The sequence below is a fragment of the Urocitellus parryii genome, chromosome X (genome assembly GCF_045843805.1).
Source record: "Urocitellus parryii isolate mUroPar1 chromosome X, mUroPar1.hap1, whole genome shotgun sequence".
NCBI lineage: Eukaryota > Metazoa > Chordata > Mammalia > Rodentia > Sciuridae > Urocitellus > Urocitellus parryii.
This window is the reverse complement of record NC_135547.1, coordinates 113,744,411-113,769,143: the sequence shown is the minus strand read 5'-3', so window position 1 is coordinate 113,769,143 and position 24,733 is coordinate 113,744,411. Positions and strand designations below refer to the sequence as shown.

The 24,733-nt window shown below is 36.3% G+C and overlaps 1 protein-coding gene across 3 annotated transcripts in view; it reads right to left on the bottom strand.

Annotated features, from left to right (window-relative positions):
- Window positions 1–7,173: 7,173 nt before the first annotated feature.
- The window catches only part of Apoo (apolipoprotein O), a 52,206-nt gene continuing 34,646 nt past the window's right edge, over window positions 7,174–24,733 (bottom strand). For 2 of the 3 annotated variants that reach the window (XM_026401370.2, XM_026401368.2), the window contains 3 exons: window positions 23,616–23,696; window positions 11,301–11,366; window positions 7,174–7,213 (listed from right to left, as the gene is read on the bottom strand). In XM_026401370.2, coding sequence (XP_026257155.1) covers window positions 11,331–11,366; window positions 23,616–23,696 — 117 coding nt within the window. In that variant the 3' untranslated portion in view covers window positions 7,174–7,213; window positions 11,301–11,330. The remainder of the gene's footprint in view (window positions 7,214–11,300; window positions 11,367–23,615; window positions 23,697–24,733) is intronic. The other variant, XM_026401369.2, reaches the window with a different exon arrangement.

Below are 24,733 nucleotides of genomic sequence, written 5' to 3'. Positions count from 1 at the left end.
CAGCATTTGTTTTTTGGGGATTGGCTAACTTCACTTAGCATTATCTTCTCTAACTCCATCCATTTATCTTCAAATGCCATGATTTTATTCTCTTGTATTGCTGCGTAATATTCCATTGTGTATATATGCCACATTTTCTTTATCCATTCACCTACTGAAGGGCATCTAGGTTGGTTCCACAGTTTAACTATTGTGAATTGTGCTGCTATAAACATTGATGTGGCTGTGTCCCTATAGTATGATGATTTTAAGTCCTTTGGGTAAGACCAAGGAGAGGGATAGCTGGGTCAAATGGTGGTTCCATTCCCAGATTTCCAAGGAATCTCCATACTGCTTTCCATATTCGATGCACCAATTTGCAGTCCCACCAGCTCATATATATATATATATATATATATATATATATATATATATATATATATATATTGCTGAGAATCTAACCTCGTGCCTCAAACATGCCAGGCAAGTGCACTACCACTGAGCCCCAGCCCCTGTACATAGTCTTTTAAAAATGTATTAATTAAGATATAATTCATATACCATATAATTCACACATATAAATTAAGTGTAAAACGTAATATTTTTCAGTAGAGAGTTGTGCAACCATCACCCCCAAAAGAAATCCCACTGGAAGTCACTCCCCATGGTCAGTTCATGCGTCAACTTGACTGCAGTTCCCAGGTGTTCAAACACTAATCTAGGTGCTATGGTGAAGATTGCCTTGTAGGTTTGATTAAAGTCCATGATCAGTTGACTTCAGTTAAGTGGGCCTGATTCAATCAGAGAAAAGGGTCATTAAGAGCAGAACTGAGGTTTTCCTGAAGAAGAAATTCTGCCTGTGGACTATAGCTTCAGCCTAAGAATTCACTTGCCTCTTCTGACTATTTCAGACTCACTTAGCCAGCCCCACAATTGCCTAAGCCAAGTCCTTGCAATAAACTTCTCGGTATGTATCTCCTACTTGATCAGTTTCTTTGGCTGAACTCCCATTGATAAGCTCCCACCCCTAGAGTCCTAAGCAACTATTAATCTGCTTTTTGCCCCTATGGATTTGCCCATTCTAGACATTTAAAATACATGGGATCATACAACATGTGCTCTTTTGTGACTGGCTTTCACTTAGCATGTTTTTAAGTGTCACCAATGTAGCATGTATCAATACTTGGTTCCTTTTATGGCTGGATAATATTGCATTGTATGGAAATGTTTTGTCTATCAATGCACCAGATGATAGACCTTTAATTATTTCCACTATTTGGCTATTATGAATAATACTGTTATGGACATTTATATATAAGTTTTTGTGTAGACATAGGTTTCATTTCTCAGTATATACCTAGGACTGGCTCTGCTGAGTCACATAGCTCTATGCTTAACATTTTGAGGAACTTCCAGACCATTTACTCCACATTATCGTCAACAGTTGGGTATTTCATTGTGGTTTTCATGCCTATTTTCCTGATGACTAATACTAATGATAGTAAATATGTTTTCATGTGTTTGTCACTTATGTAAATTCTTTTGAAAAATGTTTAAATCCTTTGTCCAGTTTCAACTATTCAAATATATATATATATATATATATATATATATATATATATATATATATACACACACACACACACACATTACTGTTGAGTTGTAAAAGTTCTTTATATATTCTGGATACAAGTCTCTTATCAGATATATGACTTGCAAATATTTATTTTCACATATTCTATGGGTTCATGGTTAGTTTGTTGTGCTTTTGGTGTTGTATCTAAGAAACCATTGCCCAACCCAAGGTCCAAATTTACCTTTACCAAGATTTACTCCTATGTTGTCTTCTGATAGTCTTATTAGCTCTGTCATTTAGGTATATGAACCCACACAGACTTCTACAAGTCTTACCTATTGGTAGTGCTTCCCCAGGGAAATACCATGGCACTATCAAAAAAAGAAACGAACTATTGTGTTTAAAACAAAATGTACAATGTGTACTCTTCAGCATTCTGATCTCAGTTGAGAACAATATTTGAAATGAGCCAGGGCTCTCTGAAGGACAAATAAATGCTTTCATAAAGATGTCACTTTTGAATGGAGTGCAATCTATGACCTATTTACTTATGAACCAGCCCAAACAGCTTGCTGCCATAGCATGAGGGAAGAAAGACTTTACTGTGAGAATGGGGGGGGGGACCCCAAAACAACAACAAAACACCCTAATCACTAATTTGGTCTAAACAAGGGAGCTTAGAGTTTCCTGTGGCTTTCATAAACTATTTACTTTTTGCTCAAGGAAGATGACTAAAAACTCTTTTAATGTCTTGTGTCCTGAAAATATTTAATGTAAATATAATAGTCCTATTATAGGTGAGCACCACTGCACCTAGCTTTTTTTCTATCTTTGCCTTTTACCTTTTCTTCCATCTGTCTTTTACAATGCCATCAATAGGGCAGCATTGAAGGGGGAGATTTACAAGGTTTTCTTTTCCTTTTTCCTTCTTTCTTAAGATTCTGGGGATGGAATCAAGAGCCTCATATTTGCTAGGCAAGCACTCTACCACTGAGCTACTCCACCAGTCCTATAAGGACTTTGATTAAGGTTATTTCACAGTTTGAGATAGGCAGGGAGAAGAGTCACTCCCTTTGCTATTCTTTTGTCTTTCAGAGTTCAGGAATAAAGCACTACACTTGATTAAGAAAATAAAAGCCGGGCTGGGGATGTGGCTCAAGCAGTAGCGCGCGCTCGCCTGGCATGCGTGCGGCCCGGGTTTGATCCTCAGCACCACATACCAACAAAGATGTTGTGTCCACCGAGAACTAAAAAATAAATATTAAAAATTCTCTCTCTCTCTCTCTCTCTCTCTCTCTCTCTCTCTCTCTCTCTCTCTCTCTCCCCCCCTCACTCTCTCTTAAAAAAAAAAGAAAATAAAAGCCCCTAAATATGAGACATAGGTGATTTATTCAGTATGTCAAGGGAACAAAATGTGAAGTGAAATGCTTGCTTATAAAAACAAACTTTTCTTTCATCCAGAAATTTCCTTGGCCATAATTTCATAAACATAAATAAGCCTGAACTTCAGTCACATCTGGAGTTTGACCTGATTGTACCTTTACTCCTGTGTGCTGGCTAATTACTGATCTGAAACATGAATAAAAGGATATTAGACAGGAGGTTTACAGAGTGAAAACCAATACCTTAACCAAGTTTCTTTCAACCCACGGTGAACAAAACCATTATTTCAAATGTTTGCCTTTAATGAAAATTAAGCTTGAAAGTGAATTTAGTTCCACAAATATAATGCTGATCCCCTCAAAATTGTTTTTGCATTAGACTTGGTGAACTAAAAAGTGATAACTTTCATACTCATGGTTTATTAGTCAGTTTATACAATAGGAATGAATATTGCTGGCCACAAAGAAAAGTGTTCTCTAAATATTTAGCTTTTCTCAAACGATAAGTGCAAGGTACATTCATTAAACATGACAATGACAATAAAAGTCCCATCTATTTTCTCAGAAGTCAAGGATTCTGAATTATAGTTCCACACTCATAAAAATCAGTAATACTCACTACATGGCCTAATTTTAACTTTCATTGACTTCCTGTTTGACCTCTAGTAAGTCCTATTTTTAACACATGTATATGCAAAACACACATTTCACCTATGCTTTGGATTTTCTTTGGGGTATTTACATAATTGATTTATTCATTAGGATTAGGTGCTCTGCATTATGTGGGCCACTACTGGGCTGGGATCCAGCATTGCACTTGGGACAAAAGCTGCTGACCCACAGGCCTAGACACCTCTACCCTACACTCTGGGTGGTACTGTCAGTCAGCTCAACTGGCTCTGGGTTCTGCTATGTACTACTGCTTAGCTTTTGTCTCAAGGTGTGATAAAGGTGGTAAGATTGGTGAAGGCATTCTTTAGTATTCCTAATCCTTTCTTTCCTCTGGTTGAAGCAGAGGAAAATCTTGATGGTTTTTGTTTGTTTGGTATCAGGTATTGATCCCAGGGGCGCTTAACCACTGAGCTACATTCTCAGCCATTTTTAACTTTTATTTTGAAACACAATCTCACCAAGTTGCTTAGGGCCTTGCTAAATTGCTAAAGCTGACTTTGAACTTGCAATCCTCCTGACTTGGCCTCCCAAGCCTCTGGAATTGTAGGCATGCACCGCTGCTCCTGAACCAATCTTGATTTTTTACAAAGCACTCTCTTGGGAATCTGTCATCACAGAACAAACCAAGCCACATTTATCTCTTCAGGGGAGTTTAAGTCAATTTGTAAGGTAGAGAACATTCCCTCCAGAGTCCCTGAAGTTCTTCAAATAGAACTACAGAACTATGTTGATTATGTTGCAGATAAAGTAGATGGAGAGTCATGGTTTTTATTATAAGGAGATATGACCATAAAAGATGGAATAAGAAGTATAACAGTAGATAAAAGTATCTTGGGACAGAAAAAGAATAACAAGAATAAAGCTGGTGGCTGGGACTGTAGCTCAGTCAGTAGTAGAGTGCTTGCCTAGCATGTGGGAGTCACTGGGTTCGATCCTCAGCATCATATAAAAATAATATAAAGGTTATTGTGTCCAACTACAACTGAAACAAATTTAAAAAATGCTTAAAAAAAGAATAAAACTGGGCATGATGACCCATGCATGTAGTCCCAGCAACTCAGGAGGCCAGCCTCAGGAATATAGAGATATCCTGGCTAAAAATAAAAAATAAAAAGGGATGGGCATGGTGGCACATTCCTGTAATCCCAGAAGCTCAGAAAGCTGAAGAAGAAGGATTGCAACTTAAAAGCTGACCTAGACAACTTAGTGAGGCCCTGTCTCTAAATAAAAATTTAAAAAAGGGCTGGGGATGTGACTCAGTTGTTGTGCCCCTGGGTTCAATTCCTGGCACCAAAAAATTTAAAAAAAATTAAAAATAAAAAATGAAAAGGGCTGAAGATGTAGCTCAGTGTAAAGCACATCTTGGCCCATTCCCTAGCACCCCAAACAAATAAAGTACAAATGTACCGAATTCAGGAATAAGGCAAGAGAGAAGAGAGAGAAAATGGCACTTTGAAAGTATAAAGAATTGGAGAAACACTTTAGGGACTAAAGTACTTATTTTTTTGGTGCATTATATGGGCCACTACTCAGGCCATTGAACTCAGGGCCTTGTGCATGCTGTCTATGCTCCCCCACAGAGCTACATCCTTAGCCTCCAAATATGCATTTGTTTTTTGTTTTGGTACTGGGGATTGAACCCAGGGGTGCTTAACCATTGAACCATATCCCCAGCCCTTTTTGTATATTTTATTTAGAGACAGGGTCTCACTAAATTGCTTAGGGCCTTGCTAAGTTGTTGAGGCTGGCTTTGAACTCACAATCCTTCTGCCTTAGCCTCCCAAGCCACTAGGATTACGGGTGTGCACCACCATTCCCAACCCCAAATATGCATATTTTATATTCCCTATAGTTCAATATACATAGGAGTCATGGAAAGTATTAAGTATAAAAAGAAAGCTGCACTTGGATACAAACAACCAGGAAAAGATCTTTGGGCCACCATCCATAAATCAAATTTAGTTCAAAGGGTAACTAAGCTATCTGTGTTGGTAGGTAATTCCTCTGCTGTACTAAACACAGATCAAACAATAGTAGAGCTTGGTGATACCTAACCCCACCACCAAATGGAGGAGTTAAGAGGTTTCAAAGAAACATTTCAATAGTGACTGAAGGATTAGCAATGAGAAGTAATACTGTACATTAAGGAGGCACTCAAATACCTATTGATTAATTATCTCCAGAGCATGCTGAGGTATAAGCCATTTCTTCTTAATATTCTATAGATCAAGCAACCTCAATGAAGAAACTCATGGAATTTCCACTTTGCAGAGTGACAGAACCCCAAGACAAATGGAGAAAGCATATTTATAATTTAGGCACAGCTTTAATATATTTGTATGATTTGTCCAGTAACACAAAAAAGTAAGATTTCTGGGTGACTAGGATTATCCCATGTACAACTTTGCTTTAGCTCACTGAATTCAGTAACAATACCAGCTGTGTTCCTGCCATTTTGGTTCTATTAAAAGTATTTAATACTAATACATGCATTTCTATTTGTGCATGGCTATCTTCCCAACCGTTATCGATTCTGGAAGATCAACAATTAGGAATTATACTGAAGACAAGCATCAAAGGCTTACAGTTTCCAAAACAGTCTAAAATTTGGAAATTTTAAATCCTCTCATATTGCCCTTGCCATCCTTCCTGGCTAGTTGACAATTCAAAAAAAGAGACTCCTGCTGATCCTTGCCCTGGGAACAGAGAAATCCATCTGTGGTGCATTCAAGGGCCACAAAGTGGGAGGACACAAGCTATACAAAGAGCTGATACACATAGCCACATCCCCATTCATCCACTGGCAGAGCACATATACTGCTTCATTATGAATCTCACTTCCATTCAAGATCTGGAAGATCTGTATAAACTGGGAGATGACAGTCCCAACAAGGGTTACTATTACAGTTTTCTTCTGTTATGTCTTCTAATTAGTACAGGCAAACTGTGTTACTTATTGTTCCTTGTGTTGGTTTTTTTCTTCTTCCACATTTTTTATTGGTGTTTTGTAGTTGTATATATTGATGGGATCTGTTGTTACATATTCATACATCCATACAATATAACAACATAATTTGGCCAATATCACTCCCCAGCATTTCCTTGTGTTGATTTTTAAAGCATCATCTCTTACCTAGAGCCCCTCTCCTCTGCCCTCCTTTGGGTTTGGGGAATCACACTCTGCAGACTGCTATCTGCTACTGTCCAAAGAAGAGTTAATGTTGTCTTTAGCAAACAACATGCATACACACAGAAACATGCACCACGCACACTAACTATGCATATATGTGAATACAAGATATGCTTAAACTATCAATGATATCGGTAAAGAAAGCAGGACACCTTTTTTTTTTAATTTGGATTTTAATTATGTACATAAATAGTGACATGAGAATCAAGAGTTCTAAGGCTTGTACATTATCTCCAGGTAAAAGGATTTCAGCTTAGTCCACTTGTAGTATGGCATTACCCAAGATAATGAAAAGGCCTACTATAGATTTTCCTGAAGAAGAAGGCCAGTTTACTATATTCAATACTGACTTCTCTGCCATTTTTCTGTAGAAATACTGATTTACTGTCTGGAGTTTCCATTGTTTACCTACAACTAAAAGAAAAAAAAAGAAAAACATAAGCAAACTGTGCCAGAAAAAAATGACTCTAAAATTTAATATTTTGAAAATCTTTAGATTTAAATAGAGAAACCACATAAAATATTATGTTATTATTACATGACCTTAAGGATCACGAGCCAGAGAAAACTAATTATTCTCATTTCACAAATGAACACTCAGATTCTCAACTGGCTGTGTCTCTATGCATAATTAAACAGATAAATGGATGAATATGAAGTAAAGGCCTAAATGGCACAGCACACACCATACCTCTCTCTCCCTCTAAAGATCAAACAACTACATTTCCATGCATCTGCTGGAGGAGAGAATATTATCCTCAGATATATACCTCTCCTCATATCACCTCATCATTGTCTTTCAGAATGAAACATGTGATTTCAAAGACATGTCAAAGCCAAACTGAGTCTTCTCCAGATTGCTTTTTTCCTTATATGTAATGAATACAAAGAAATAACTGGAGATTTAGAAATATTTTATTGTTTTTGAAATGCTGGGGATTGAACCACACACATGCTAGGCAAGCACTCTACCACTGCACTACATCCTCAAAACCAATATTTTAGAGGCCAGTGAATATTCACTTGATCATTTAATACAAACCCCCAAAATTGTAAGTTAAACATATAGACCACTAACATCTTTTCTATGTCAATTTATTAATCTGTTTTTGACTTCTCTAAGAATTTGGTACATTTACTACATTGTTAAACTCTAAAAACTGGAAACAACCTATATTAACAAGGATTAAGCAGACCACAATAGTAATCCAGACTAGGAAATCATTAAATAAATAAAAAGGGAATGAGGCCAGGTACAGTGCCACACACCTGTAATCCCAGCCATTCAGGAGGCTGAGGCAGGAGGATTGCAAGTTCAAAGCCAGCCTCGGCAACTTAGAGCCCGTCTCAAAATTAAAAAAAAAAAAAAAGGGAGGGAGGATATTAAATTTTTTAAAAAGTGGACTCAGTGGTATGCATTCAAACCCCATTACCAAAAAGAAAAATAAAAACAAAAAGGAAAAAAAGAAGGAATGACAATAACTACTGACAATAAACTATGTACATAATATATTAAGTAAAAAAAAAGTAGGGTCATTCATTCATTCAACATAGCTAAACATACTACCATCTATGAAGTATTCTTACCAAAAAATGGAATCTAATATGGTTAAGTTTTTGGATCTAATTATCTATTTATGGGAAATAGAAGAAAAGAACCAAGGGGCTGGGCTGGGCCTCAGTTGTAGAGTCGTGCCTAACATGTGTGAGGCACTGGGTTCGATTCTCAGCACCGCATATAAATAAATAAAATAAAGGTCCATTGATAACTAAACAATAAAGAAAAGAGCCAAGAAACAATGGAGTGACAGTAAATGGATGTATTCAATCACAGCCAGAACATGGTAAATTCTAAAGGACAAATAAACCAAGTTTTCAATGAAAAAAAATGGTAAAGGATTAATGAGGCAGAGAGAACCATCACAATTTAAAAGTTATACTCCACGTATATAGAATATGTCAAAATGCACCCTACTGTCATGTATATCTAAAAAGAATTTAAAAAGAAAGTTAATGGGTAATATCAGTACCAACTAAAAAAGAGACTTAAGTCAAGCACAAGGGGCAGACCTTTTTTGAATCCTGGTTCAAACAAACTACAAAAATGTTATTAATGAGTCAGGTGCAGTGGCATATGCCTGTAATCCCAGTGATCTGGGAAGCTAAAAAAGGAAGACAGCAAGTTTGAGGCTAGCCTCAGCAACTCAGCAAGACCATGTCACAAAATAAAATACAAAAAAGGGCTGGGGATGTAGCTCAGTGGTAGAGTACCCCTAGGTTCAAAATTCCCACTACCAAAACAAAAATTTACTAATGAGACAATCATGGAAATTTGTACACTGATTGGGTATTAGATGGTACTCAGGAATTACTGTTAATTTCTTTACTTGTCATAATACAATTATGATTATGATCTCATTTTGTCAAAAAAACAAAAGCATGCATGTATGCATATATATGTATTTATATAAACACGTGTGCGCACACACATACACATATATTATATATAAACTAAAAAGTACAAAATGATACTAAAATTATGAACCAAAATTACCTCTTGGAAAGGAATAAAGATAAGAAAAGCTTTGAAAATATTTATGTGGGACTGGGGATGCAGCTCAGTGGTACAGCATTTGCCTAGCAAGTATAAACTGTGGGTTTGATCCCAAAGGAAAAAAATCTGATTAGATTATAAAAGAAAACGCATACTATTTGCAGAAAATTTTAAAAATACAGAAAGTTAAAAAAAAAACCAAAAAAACTTAAAATTCATCCCACTACCTGAAAGATACATGCTTTAATTTCCTGCTATATATAAATTGAAAGAGGAACTGGATTTGTTTTCTATGACCCAAAGCAGGATTAGTACCATTGCATAGGAGTCAGAGGAGACTTCACTTAGTAAAAGAAATAGCTTCCTAAACATTAGAACTGTCCAAAGACAGCTGTGCTGTCTGGTGTTTCCTATCAGTAGGGGTGTAAAAGGGAGAACACACAGGGTTATAAGGAATTCTGCTTGAGGCTTAGGTTGGGTCAGTACTCCCTCAAATTTTAAGTTTATATGACTTTCTAGCTCTCTACAAATATGGAAATAGCTTGAAGAAAAAAAAACACTAAAATTCATCATTCTCATGAATTTTAAATAGTAACCATAATTTTCAATAAATATAATACAAAAGTTTAAGAAATTTTCTGATTATATGGGCTGGAGATATAGCTCAGTGGTAGAGGCCTGGGGATCAAACCCCAGAACCACACATGTGTGCACATATGCACGCACACATACACACATACACAAAAAAATTTTCTCATTATAAAAGGAAATTCATATTCATTGCAGAAAATATTAAAAATACAGAAAAGCTGTAAAGAATATAAAAATAATCCTACTACCTGAAAGATGCACACTTAAATTTTTATGTATCATGGTCTAAGAATGTAACATATTATCATTTTCTTTTCTCCGCTGAATAATAATTGTATATATACTCCCATGCAAACACATATATTTTTGAAACAGAATAATATTCCTCTTTATGAATATACCATAATTAAACTATTTTATAGGTTGTTTACAAATTCAATATAATCAAACTATCAGGATATCATAAGAGCTATTGTAAAAATTTTTAATATATACACAAAGTAATATTAATATAAATAGTGTTTTTGTACTTAGCAGGTGATAAGTAAATATTGATTTAAAAAATGAAAATAAGGACTTAAGATAAAAAAAATCACACTTATTTTCTGCCTTCATCTGATAAACCTTAAGTTTATCTAGCCTCAGATTATTTAATCTTCAAAGAAAATGATTATGCCTAATAATAAAGAACTTCCTAAGTCACTTAATATTGCTACATAATCTTGAGCTTCCCTACAATAGTAATGTACTTAATAAATGTTTACTGAATTAGTATTAGATGAATCCAAATATGCTTATTATAAGAAAGGGTTGTTTGAAAAAATAAACTAAAAAAATATGGGCATTTTTTGATTGTTTGAAATGGATTTGAAGTTGGGCACTGTGGCACATGCCTACAATCTCAGAGGATTGCAAGTTCAAGGCTGATTCAGCAACTTAGCCAGACTCTTGTCTCAAAATAAAAACTAAAAAAGGATTGGGAATCTACCTCAGTGGTAAAGCATCCCTGGGTTCAATTCCAAGCAAAAAAAAAAAAAAAAAGAAGAAGAAGAAGAAGAAAGAAAGAAAGAAAGGCAGGCAGGCAATAGACTCATAGATAAATCCCAACTCTGTGGTTATAGATTGTCCTAAAACAAACAAACAAACAAACAAACAAAAAACCCAGGTGCTCCTCAGGAACAAATGAAGTTAAGTTAAGTCATGGCACCTAAGCTCAGAAATTAAAGATGGAAAAAAATAAGCCCTATGTTTTCCACATAAGGTGAAAACTGCTATAATATATTAAATTAATTAAAAAGAAATCATTTCAGCTGGCCTGAACAATGCCAAAAATAACCAGAAATTTCTTGGTTTTACCTGATTAAAATGGGCAGAACATGGAGTTTTCTACTTATTTCCAGGTGAATTCTTCACATTTCCTGGCTTGTAAAACAAAAGTGAAAGCTTTAATGCAGTTTGAAAAGTAATAGAGAAACTCCTCAAAGTGTTTTCAGTATTTGGCTGAATACAAACATTAAGTGTCATTATTTTCTTGAGGGGTATCAAGCCATTTTTTTGAAGGGCTCGAGGAAATCAAAGAAGGCTGAGGAGGACAATGAGATCCCAAATTCTCAGCCAGACTTGCAGTCACTGACCATTAAATATCATAATGCAAAGTGACCCATTTCTCAGTAAACTGAAGGATTACTAGGGCTCCCTGAGGGCCCTGCTGTAGAAAGTAACTTCCGCACAGAGAGCAGTAAATAAAGCTCCATTAATCTCCATCATGCAGATTCAGCCAAACAGTTGATTCTATAAAAAAATCAAATCAATAGTGAAAAGATTTTGTATTTCCTGAAAGATTTAGATTTACTACTTCATGCCACTGTCATTGCTGGAGAGGGCTTTATACCTGTGGGAGGGCTTCCTGTAGGTACTCCTTCCCTGCATTAACCACCATAGGGGCCAATTCACCAAACACAATTAAACTGAAAGGTTTAAAAGTGGACCACACCCAGTCTGCCTGGCCACCACCCAGGAACACATAACTAGGTCATATCATCCATGAGAAGTGGTGGAGGAAAGTTTCTAGTGGGAAAAGTTAATATGCTAAATGTTTAAGGCCTTAATTTCTTTCCTATATGTTTTTAAAACTTTAATTCTGAAATCTTGTGAATAAAACCTACTTGACAATAGTCGAGCTTCCACGAGCTGGCAGTCTGAAAATCTCTAGGCTGCTGCTAGGCATGCAATGGGGCTGTGCCCCTTTGGTCTGGACTTGGCACAGTTCTCCTGGGGGCCCTCTTTCAGAGGTATTCATGGTGAAGCTGGGGTGGGGGTGCATAAGAAAGCAGGAACACCCAACTGACCCTGTAATTTCAGGGTATAGTTTCTAAGCAACTTTGTGGCTTCCTGGAGTGATTGAGAACTGGTCTATAAGTATTGCTTTATATCCACTGCTGCAGCATGATTAACAGTGTCCCCTTTCAATCTCAATAGTATCCTACTTTGGATGATAAATTATATGATCACCTTATCTACACACCATATTCAATTGATGATGGAATTCTGGGGAACAAGGCCATATGCACTGCTTGATGGTTCAACATATAATACTCAGATTTACTTAATGCTCTGAACAGAGCTCTACAGGACCCAGCACCTCTCTGCTTTCTTGTCCTCTTCCTCTCTTCCTTCTCCAAAGTCACTCCCAACCCTAGCCCCTACGTGTGCACACACGTGGACACACACGCGAACACACACGTACACACACACCACACCACAGCCCAAGGCCTTTTTGCCATTGTTCAAACTTGCCAACCTCCTTCCTGGACATGATTTTTGTACAATGTATCCGTTGGATACATTGGAGTGGTCAATCTCAATTTTTGCCTGGATAAATGCAATTTGTCCTTTGGGTCAAGGATTTCTTCGTGCCCTGCCTTTCAACTGAGACCCTTTTATTCACTTTCATAGCAACCATGTCCTTCTTGATTTGTAAAATTACTTCCTTCATGTTTGAATCCTCCATTAATCTATAAACTTCATGAGGACATACTATCCCTGGGGACCTCATAGCATAGAGTATTAAAATCTTTGGTGAATAAACAAATGGAGCAGGGTAGAACCTGGAGATCTGATGAATATTTTAAAAGTCTGGGTGTGTGATTCATGAAGAACAAGACATAAAAAGAGGCTTATGAAGGTGAGGAAGAGAACCATGGCTAACAACTGGGTCTTCCATGAAAACAATGTGATTCTATATTCAGTTAAATATATTTAGGTCTCAATTAACATAATGCTTGCCAATACATCTAATGATATTCTATGATATTCTACTATCTATTCCCAGTATCTCAATCTCCAAAAATAATATCCTAAATTTAAAGTGTTTTAATCTTTTAGACAATAAGAAAATAAGCACACAGAACATTCTTCTGATTAAGGAAAACAACTCTGCTGCTAGGAAAATTTTCTTGTTTGGTTAATATATTACTTATAGAACAATAAAACATGAGAGTCAAATATCTACTAAAAAAGGATTGGGCCCATCCACCTACCCTATTACAAATCAGACCTCTCCTGGCAGAGACTGCCAATGACCTCACAGAAAATAACATTCTGACTTCAAATGGCAGTTTGTGATTTAGCACAAGCCACAAATCTTTTTTTTTTTTCATTTTCAGACAGAAATTGTTTTAAAATATTTTATAATTCATTTTCCATATAAATTATATTATATTATATATATATTATATTTAATACATACCTGGTTTTGGTTTTTAAAAATTATTTTTCAGTTGTAGTTGGACACAATACCTTTATTTTATTTATTTTTATGTGGTGCTGGGGATTGAACCCAGGGCCTCACATGTGCCAGGCAAGTGCTCTATTACTGAGCCACAACTCCAGCCCCTCTGGTTTTGGTTTTTAAATTTATCTTCTTACTACATCCATGAACATGAATAACAATTTCTGTTAACAAAACTGAACCTTTTTTAAAAAAATCAAAATATTGATTTCTAATTAGTATACACTGCCATATGAAGAGGGTTTGCAAGGCAAATCTTTGAGACATAGCAACCTACTGAAATATTTTAGTCCCTCATCCACCAGTTGAGTTGTTTTCAATCAATAACAATTCCTCTGAAATGCAGTTTCTTCACTCATAGAATGGGGATATTAATAGACTCTGCCTGAGCAAAAAGCATTGTACCCAGGTCAAGTATCTACCACATAGCTACTCTATGTGGTGGATCACTTTTTTAAAAATGAAAAACCAAAAAGTAATGATAAATGACCTGTTAAAATTCTAGTTCACTGGAATGTGGTAAGCAGAACAATACTTCTGCAAGATGTCTGTGTCCTCTAATTCTAGAACCTGAGACCACACTACCTTACATGACAAAGGGAAATTGAAGCTGCTTTAGAATTAAGGTTGCTAGTCAGTTGCCCTTAAAAATGGGGAGATTATCTTGAATTCTCTGGGTGGGCCCACTCAAATCTTAAGAGTTAGTAGGGTCTAACAAAGGAGGCACAAGAAGGAGTCAGAGAGAAGGGGCTTGAAAAGGACTTGGTCTGCTGTTGCTAGCCTCAAAAATGGAAGAAGGCTGTGAGGCAATGCTTCTAGAAGCTGGGAGAGCCTCGGCTGCCAGCCTGCAAAACAGACCTTGGTTTTATAGCTGCAAGGAACTGAATTCTGTCAACAACATAAATGAGCAGGAAATTCTCCTCTAGGGCCTCCAGAAAGGAATGCGACCCTGCTGACACCTTGATTTAGTATTGGACTTCTGACCTACGGAGCTGAAGTGATAAATTTGTATTACATTCAGGCTGAAAATTTATAGCCATTTATTCGGAAGCAACAGGAAACAAAAACAATTATATAAGGCTTCTTGACTGAGGTGTATAAGCCATATGATTCCAGTTTCTCCCAACAGACTATCTTCTCGGACAGATGCAAAATTGTGCAGTGTATATAAGTGGTGATTAATGGATATCAAGTGCTAAAGTCCATTCATTTTATATGCTCCTCATCTGGATAAGCTCCTTTAATCCTCAAAATAGCACAGGAGACACTATCCCTATTTCTCAGAGGGCTAAAGTAATTTCCCAAGGTTTCAAGGCTAGGATGAGGTAGAGGCCTAGAAGGAGTCTGGTACTTTTGCTCAAGTCCACCCTCTTAGCCACCAGGCCATGTTACATTCTGCCAGCTAATCTTCTCTGGTACCAAAAGCATATACTTAACTCAAGAGATGATTACCCTCCGCCCCCCACATTTTCTAGCTTTTTATTTTACTAAGGATATTTTTTAAAAAATATATAAAAATCATGACCTAGTACTTTTATTTATTAGAATTTAGATTTATAAGAAAGGTACAAATTCAGAACAAATTTGGCTTTATGAAGAACCTACGATTTGTCCTTACTTTTAAAAAAAATTTATAGTGGTAAGAACATTTAACATGAGATCTACCCTCTTAGCAGATTTTTTTTCTTTTGCAGTGCTAGAGATTGAACCCAGGGCCTCATGCATGCTGGGCAAGCACTCTACTGCTGAGCTACATCCCCAGCCCTTAATATACTTTTAAATGTATGATACAGGATTGTCCTCTAAAAGCACAGTGTTGTATAGCAATCTCTAGAACTTATTCATCTTGTTTGACTGAAACATTGTACCCATTGATTAGCAACTCCCCATTTCTCCCTCCCCCAGGCCCTGGTAAATATCATTCTATTATCTGTTTCTATGAGCTTACAATTTTAGATACCTCACAATAGTGGAATCATGCAGTATTTGTCCTCCTATGTCTGGTTTATTTCAAATACAAATATTTTAAGATCACATAACTTACTTTTAGCTAAACTGTCCAGTGTGTTGAGAGAACTGAGGAATTTGGAATAGAGGAAGAGAAAGCAGGGCATGTTTACTCAGGGTGGTGGTTGTTGCTTCCCTTTCATTTTCCTGCTGAGCTAGCAAAGGACTGAATAAAACTATTAAAAGCTCAGCTTTAGAAATTCTGCTCAGTTTTCATGCTGGGAACAGGTTTATGTATCTGTATGTGTTTTCCTGTCCTTTAAATAATTAGTTATTGTTGGCCTTTAACAGTCATTCCAGAATTCTTTGAAAGTAATTTGTTGCATTGTTTAAAAGCCTAGTGACAAACTAAAGTATGACATTTACTGAGACATGGCATTGTTTTTAGCTCATTATAAAACAACTCCAAAAGAGCCATCTGTGATACTAAGGACTGACACCTACAACTAGCCTCCAACTCTGATACTCAGATCTTAGGCTAGACTATTCTGAAAAGTTTTCAGATTAGCAATGGACAATCAATAAGTATTACATCCATGCTTATTTTAAGCTCCTAGAGTAAAAGAGTGAAACCACAATACAGAAGATCAATAAAACAACTTTTGATTATCATCAGAAGAAAACTGAAAAGACAAACCCCAAATTTAGGAAACCTCTGTAAATATGTAGTCAAAAATATTGATATCTAGGAAAAAATAAAGAATTCCTTATAAGTCAATAAGAAAGGGATAAACAACCCATACAAAATAATGGCCAAAAGACATAAACAGGCATTTCAAGAAGAAACTAATAAATATGTGGAAAAATATTCAATCTCATTAGTAACCAAGAAAATGTAAATGAAAACCACAATGAGAAATATTAGGAACATTCTGACATGCCAGGTAGTGAGGAAACTATCCCAGAAAATTTGAGTCATGTTCAAAAGGACTCAGAGCCAACTACCACTACAAAATGGGACAATTTGAAGTTTAATAAAGATAAGAATTTCAAAGCATTTAAAATCATCAAATATTTCTAAATCTACAAATTCATAATGATACTTAAAAACTAATTGGTGACCTTCTGAGGATGAGAGGAAAGTGATTCACTATTTTGAATTCGGATTATTTATAAGAGAAAAAAATCAAGTATTTATCCTATTTTCCTATATAAACTATGAACTGGGCAACTAAACAGTAGATGGAAGGAAGGGGTTCCTTATCAAAATATTACAGCTAATATGTGAAAATGAAATGATAGAGTAGAACATCACCATTTTCCAACCCCCATGATTCAATGAGTCTTGGTACTGGGTTATCAAAAAGGCAAACCAAAAACAAGACTTATGTGCCTACATAAACCTACAGCCTTGCCAAAGGATCAGAAATGAACCAGCTCAAGCAGCCTCATGATGCAGCTGCCCATTTTCAGGAAATATAGAGAACATGTTAACTGCACCTTAAGTGTATATTCAGCAAAACCCAAACTGCTAAAAACTCTATAGGCTAAACATGCTATTTTTTTAAAAAATTGATTTATTTTATTCATTTTAGTTGTTGACAAACTTTTATTTATATATGGTGCTGAGAATCGAAACCAGTGCCTCACACTCTCAAGGCAAGTGCTCTACCACTGAGCCACAACCCCAGCCCCAAACATGCTATGTTTTTTAAAATTTTTGTTTTGTTTTTTTGCAGTACTAGAGTTTCAACCAGGGGCATGCTAACACTGAGCTATACCCACAGCCCTTTTTATTTTTTTTATTTTCAGACAAAGTCTCGCTAAGTTGTTGAGGCTAGCCTTAAACTTTTGATCCTCCTGCTTCAGCCTCCCAAGTCACTAGGATTATAAGCTTGAGTCACTGCACCAGGCTACCAGATTCTTTTAATAATTAAACTGTAAGGAAAATTTTAAAAAAGGAGGAAAACCTTTAGATGAAGAACTCAAAAGAAAAGAAGTTAATTAAAAGGCATGGAAGTAAAAACTAATGGGAAAGACTAAAGTGACAGGGATGGGTACTTAAGTAAGAAAGTCCTAAACAAAGACAAAGCTATTACAATAAAAGTCAAGAGAGCAGTGATTTTTGGAGGAAAGGAAAGGTCTTCCTGGAATGAGCTACATGGAGGAATTGTGGGGGGCTGGCAAAGTTCCTTTTTTTTATTGCTAAGACAATGGCTTACAAGGATGTCTGCCTTTTAATAATTCATTTAGTTACCCTAAATTAAAAAGCTTAGAAAAGCCCATTATTGGGGCTGAGGGAAATGTAGAAGGATATAGGCAACCAGGACAAAATGGTGAATGAGGAAGTCAAGGGCAGGTGTAGACCAAAGAAACATGAAGAAGATCCTCCAATGAGGTCAACATCCTGGTTGGTGAAAAGTGCTCATGGACACAAGTAGGGGACAATCCAAAAGATATACTAAAATACACAAGTGGACATGTAGAACACCAATGAACAATAGAGAGAAGAGCATGGACAGGAGAGAAGATTTTTTTAAAAAAAGAGGAATTAGAGAGACCATAAAAAGAACAATCCAAAACTTTTCTTATGGGCCCCAAGCTCTGGGGCCCCTTCTCTTCAGAGAAGTCTGTTGCTATCGCTTGCTATCTCTGTGTCCTGTTCTTTAATTCTTTGCTGAATGAAGACAACAAACCCAAGAATCCTAGACAGTAACAGGGCAACAAGGGAAATTTGAATATAAGCTATATATTAGATAATATATCAACAACAAAATGTTAACTTTCTTGAGTATGATAATGGTATTGTGATTATATAAGTAACTCTTCATGTTATTTGGAAGTACATGCTGAATTAGACATAGGTGGAAAATACAATGATATCTACAACTAACTTTCAAATGGTTCCAAAAAAGAATACATAGTATGTGTATGAGAGCACTGTGCAAATGTAACAAATGCTAATTTGTGAATCTAAATGAGCAGCATATTCATTGTACTAGTCCTGTAACTGACCTAGTTTTGAAACTTTTTCAAAATAAAAATTGGGGAATAAAGTAATACCATATGTGCACACACACACACATCCACAATGAAAAACTATTTTAAAGTCACCAGACTGGCAAAAAGTGGAAATAACCATTTGGCATCATGTAGAAAAACTGAAGATGAGCACATTCTAGGAAGCAGCAATCAGAAATACTGGACTAGAAAAACTCACAGATCATAAAGTAGGTACAGAAATGCTCACAGCTGTATGTTGTAAAAACATTATGTTGAAAGTCACCCAACTAGCCATCAACATGGGGTATTTTCCCAGAAATATCCTATGTGTGTACAGTACCCTATGTAAGTCACAGTAGTGAGAAATGAACAAACTACTGCCATATATAGTCCATAAACATAATGTTAAGGGAATGTTAAGGCAAATAAATACAGAAAGGCTCCTTTGAGATAAACCATACACACACACACACACACACACACACACACACACATATATATGCATGCACAAACATATATTTGGTACATTTATATTATAAAGGCAAAAGACAAGCAAGCTAAACCATGGTGTTTTAGAATATATACACATGTGGTTAAACAAAAAGAAAAGTTTAAAGAGAAACAAGGAAATGAAATTACAAAATTCCAGATAGTTGTTGCCCCTGGGAAGACAGAGGGGCTCCATGGAAGACTGGGAAGGCATTGGCAATTTCCTATTTTCAAAGGTAGATAGATGGTTTTCATATGTGTGGTCATTACGTTATTGAATTTTAACCTGTATACATGTTATATATTCTTTAATAGAAAACAAAAAACCAAACCTTAGACCATACAATGACAGTATTTCTGGACACCCCTATCTTTGCTTCACAGTTTGAACAGAAGCCATTTTAGCTGAAGCAAATGAAATCTCTTAAATGACCAATGACTGAAACGAAAGACTGAAAGACATTCTCATCCAAACTAATGGTAGAAGACATAGGTCAAACATTTAGAATCAGTTAGAAGGGAAGTGTCTGAGCAGCATAATGCCAGACTTGTTTTTGGGTACTTGAGAGTACTATGATCACATGGGAAATAATACAATTAAGAACTAAAACATCATTCATAATATTTAAAATTTTAGGGCCCTGTTTTAAACATAATGTCCACAGCTTCTTTGCATATAACCCAAGGGATGTATATCTGTTATATCATTAGAGTAATAAACAATTATAAATTAGAAAATACTTCATTGAGACTATAATTAAACTTGAAAACTAACTTCCAAACAAGCCAAGAAACAAACAAAAGTCCCCCCTCATGAAGTGTCCCCTAACTCCCTTCAAAGAACCTTTCCTCTGGCACTTTATCATGTTTTGCCTTGTATTTTGGTTGTACACTTTATCTCTTTTACTAGATTATATATATATATATATATATATATATATATATATATATACACACACACACACACACATACATACATACACTTTTAAATTACTTGATATTCTATGAAGAAAATGTACTCTGCCCAGGGCCTCCAAATATTCCTGTGCCAGGGGAATTTGAATCTTTGTTCTCATTAACAAAACAAAAAAGCCATGAAATCTATGAAACCCAACAAGGCACTGGGGGCGGGGATATGTCACCAAACCCCAAAGGTACTTCCTTATCAAATAATTTCTGAAACCTACGTATATCGATTCTTAGGGCTTTCTGATATTTTTCATTTCAAACTTGTAAATGTTTAACAAGCCATTCAACATAAATTTTATTGCCTTCTACTGAGAACAAACAGCTGTCAGGAAAATTATGCCTTCAGGGTAAACAAATAAGACAACATTTTAAGTTCTCATAGACTCTGAAGAGGACAAAGGTAGAAAAGACTGGAAAGAAAAAAATGCACACCAATCTTGAGCTAATTAGAAATCTTTACCACCCCACTCCTAGCAGACTTGCATAGAAATCTGAGTAGCATTAATCACCACATAATGCTGGCCTGTTTAATTTGTGTTCCAACCACAATCCTGCCAGCACTGGCTGAATTCTCCCAGCAGTCAGAGAAAGCTGCTTGCAAGATGCCCTCACTTTAGCCTTGATGTGCGTGCACAGCTGCAGGCACTACAGTGAGGCTTAGAGGCTCCTGGGGGATCCCCTCTGGCTTTGGTGTGTCACAGTCTGCGGTCACACCACAGCCAGCACTAGGAATTGAGACTGATTTAGTCTCACTTTCCACATTTCTTTCTAGGGCTGTGGATAGTTTTCCTGATATTTTATTTCCTTTCCCATAAAAATATCTGGTGTGGACTTGTTAATGAATTTTTTTTAAATAGGAAAGAAAGTATCCAAAGAAAATGTCAGAGAAATGAAAATAAAACTGTGTTTATTTTTTAAAAGGGATTGCCAGAGTACACTTGATACTAATATAGAACTTCCTACTCGAGAGCTAGCTTAAAAAAGGCTCAAGAAGGCCTCATTCCTTTAGAAACCACCAATGTAAAAATTAATCTTGGGATTTCATTTGGCTGAGTGTGTGTCCAGTGACTCAGGAGGCTGAGGCAGAAGGATCACAAGTTCAGAGCCAGCTTCAGCAACTCAATGAGGCCCCAAGCAACAGCAAGATCCAGTTTCAAAATAAAAGGTCTGGAGATGTAGCTCAGTAGCTGAGCGCCCCTGGGTTCAATCTGATACCAAAACAAACATAAATTAAAATAAAAATAAAAGGGAATAGGGATGTAGCTGAGTGGTTAAGTACACCTGGGTTCAACCCACAGTTCAAAAAAGGGGGGGGGGATGGGAGAGACTCATTCTTTTACAAACTACCAGTGTAAAAATTAATCTTAATTAATCTTAAAACTTCACTGGGCTGGGTATGGTGATGTACACCTGTAATCCCAATGACTCTGAAGGCTGAAGCAGGAGGATGGCAAGTTTGAGGTCAGCTTCAGCAATTTAGCAAGGCCCTAGGCAACTTAGTGAAACCGTCTCAAAATAAAAAGGGCTGAGGATATTGGCTCTGTGGTTAAGTGCCTCTGGATTCAATCCCTGCTACCAAAAAAAAAAAAAAAAAGTTCACTGGAAGATGATTTATGTATACAATGAATGCTGTAATTTACTTTTATTTGTATATGTGTATGTGAACCCAGGAGTGTTCTGCCTCTGAGTTACATCTCCAGTCCTTTTTTTAATTATTATTTTATTTTGAGAACGGGTCTCAATAAATTGCCCAGGCTGGCCTTGAACTTGTGATCCTCCTGCCTTAGCCTCTCAAGTAGCTAGGATTATAGGTGTATGCCACTGAGCTTAGTCTATAATTTGCTCTGTAATGTTACTTTGCACGTTCTAGCTCAAAATTCTGAATTTTGAGACAGCTGTGCTAGGGATTCAATCTTTGCACATGTTAAACATGTGCTTTTATCACTGATCTACATCCCCATGCCACTTATATATACATATATACTTTTTTTGTTTTCTTTCTTCAGTGCTGGGGATCAAACTCAGGGCCTCATGGTAGGCAAGTACTCTACTACTGAACTACACTCCTAGTCCCATATATTTTTAAGAGTATTTTCATTTCAAATCATTGGAATCTAAATGAATTTTCTTTAATCTAAGATGCAGAAGATATGTTAATAAAAGAACCCTAATTCTGGGCTGGGGAGGTGGCTAAATAGTAGAGCACTTGCCTAGCACATGTCAAGCACTGGGTTCGATGCTGAGCATCACATAAAAATAAAAGTATTGTGTCCATCTACAACCAAAAACTATTTTTAAAAAAGAATCCTAATTCTGCTAGGTATGGTGGTGCAGGCCTATAATCCCAGTTACGTGGGAGGCTGAGGCAGGAAAACTGTAAATTTGAGGCTGCCATGGGCAATTTAGCAAGACTCTGTTATCAAAACAAATATTTAAAAAGAGATGGTGAGGTAGCTTAGTGGTAGAGCACTTCCCTAGCCAACATGAAGCCCTGGGTTCCATCCCCAGTACTGCAAAAAAAAAAAAAAAAAGAAAAGAAAGAACCCTAATTCTCCCTTAGCTGGCTAGCTGTGCCTCTGAATGCTTAGAGGAAACATGATACCTTGTTGTGTACTCATTCTTCTTTAACAGGAGAAAGGGAAAACATACTAGCAAACACAGGCCACATTCTAGCTATGTAACTGCTAGGAGAGATGAGAGGTAACATATCCTTATGATTATACAACCCTTCCTTCTGCTGTTCATCTACCAGATGGCACAAAGAATGTGGCCTGTAGCTGGTGGCTAGTCCCTAACACACCATGGCTCACACACTTAGCTGGGTGATGAAAAGACACAGTACGGACAAAGGAAAGAACAGAGTTTATGATAAGTTAAAAAAAAAAAAGGCGGGGATTTCAATTATGTCTTTTTGGGGAGCACAGTATATTCCCTTTGAATTCATTTTTTTTTCAAATTATTTTTTCTTTCTTTCTTTTCTTCAGTACTATGGATTGAAACTAGGGCCTCACACATGCTAGGCAAGATTCTATTACTTGGCTAAATCCCTAGCTTTTTAAGATTTTATTTTAAGAAAGGGTCTCATTAAATTACCCAAGCAGGCCTCAAACTCAAGATCCTTCTGCCTCAGCCTCCTGAAATTAAAGGTGTGTATCACAATGCAGCTCTGAATCCAATTTTGATAAGACTTTAGGATAAGGTGCTATACTTTGAGCAACAATAAATAGAGTGGAAATTAGGGTCTAAGGCTGCAGTGGAATGCATTTTAGGGTCACCATTGATTTGGTCCTGCTGATAATAACTAAGTGCTCAGAAATTGTATTGCTTCTCCACTAAAAAGTCCGAGCTGGAGATGCAACTAAAAACAAACAGAAAAAGCAAGTAAAACAACAGGGTTATCAAGTATTTTACAAAACCATAGAGAAACCACATATTTAAACCAAAAGAAAGATAATAAAAATGATGTTTCTCACCTTCTGAAAGTTCTCCTTCCACAAATCTTCTATGACTATGTATCCTCGTAAACCCCAGTCATATAACTTCTCTCCAGTGACCTTGAAATGAAATGGAAAAGATCTGTTGCTATTCCATACATAACTGGCGAGGAAGAGAATTCCCTGTTTTCAGGAAGAACTGCATTTAAGCACATGACCACTACAGGAAGTCTTAGGACATACACATTAAAACTGAGTAACATAAGCAAGTAAAGAGTAAGAATGAAAAAATAAAAACAAAGAAATAAGAGGAAAAAATTAAAACAAAAAGGTAAGAATGATAGCATAGGAAGAAAAGTACTCTGGGGCTGGGGTTGTGGCTCAGTGTTAGAGGCCTTGCCTGGCGTGTGTTGAGGCCCTGGGTTTGATCCTCAGCACCACATAAAAATAAATAAATAAAACAAAGTTATTGTGTCCATCTACAATTAAAAATAAAAATAAAAAAAGAAAAATAGTCTGATTGTATAAGTTATCTTTCAAAATAATTTGCTATAAATTGCAGGTATATATATTTTTGTGGTACTAGGAATGGAACTCAGGGCCTCATGCGTGTGAGGTAAGTACACTACCACTGAGTCACATCCCAGCCCACAAAATGAATATATCCTAAACTTTTGAAACTTCAGAGAAAAAAATAAGAGACCACTGTTAATATTGAAAATTTCTGAAAATCGCATGCAAAAAGGTGTCTATGTATCCCATCTAGCACCCTGCCTAGTACATTACAACCAAACAAGTCACCAAACATATTTGCAACACAAAGTTGATCACTGTAACCATTTTTATGTGTACAATTCAGTGACAGTAAGTTTATGTGCAATGTTGTACAACCACAACCAATCTCCATTTCCAGAATATTTTCATCATTCCAACAGATCCATAATTTTTAAAAAAATTTTATTAGGTGTTGATGGACCTTTATTTTATTTATTTTTAAGTGGTGCTGAGGATCAAACCCAGTGCCTCACACATGCTAGGCAAGCGCTCTACCACTGAGCCACAACCCCAGCCCCATAAAGTTTTATATCTAGTGAAAATAAAGTTAATATAAAACAAAATTTTTTTAAAGAATATTGTGACTTATTTTTACTTATTTA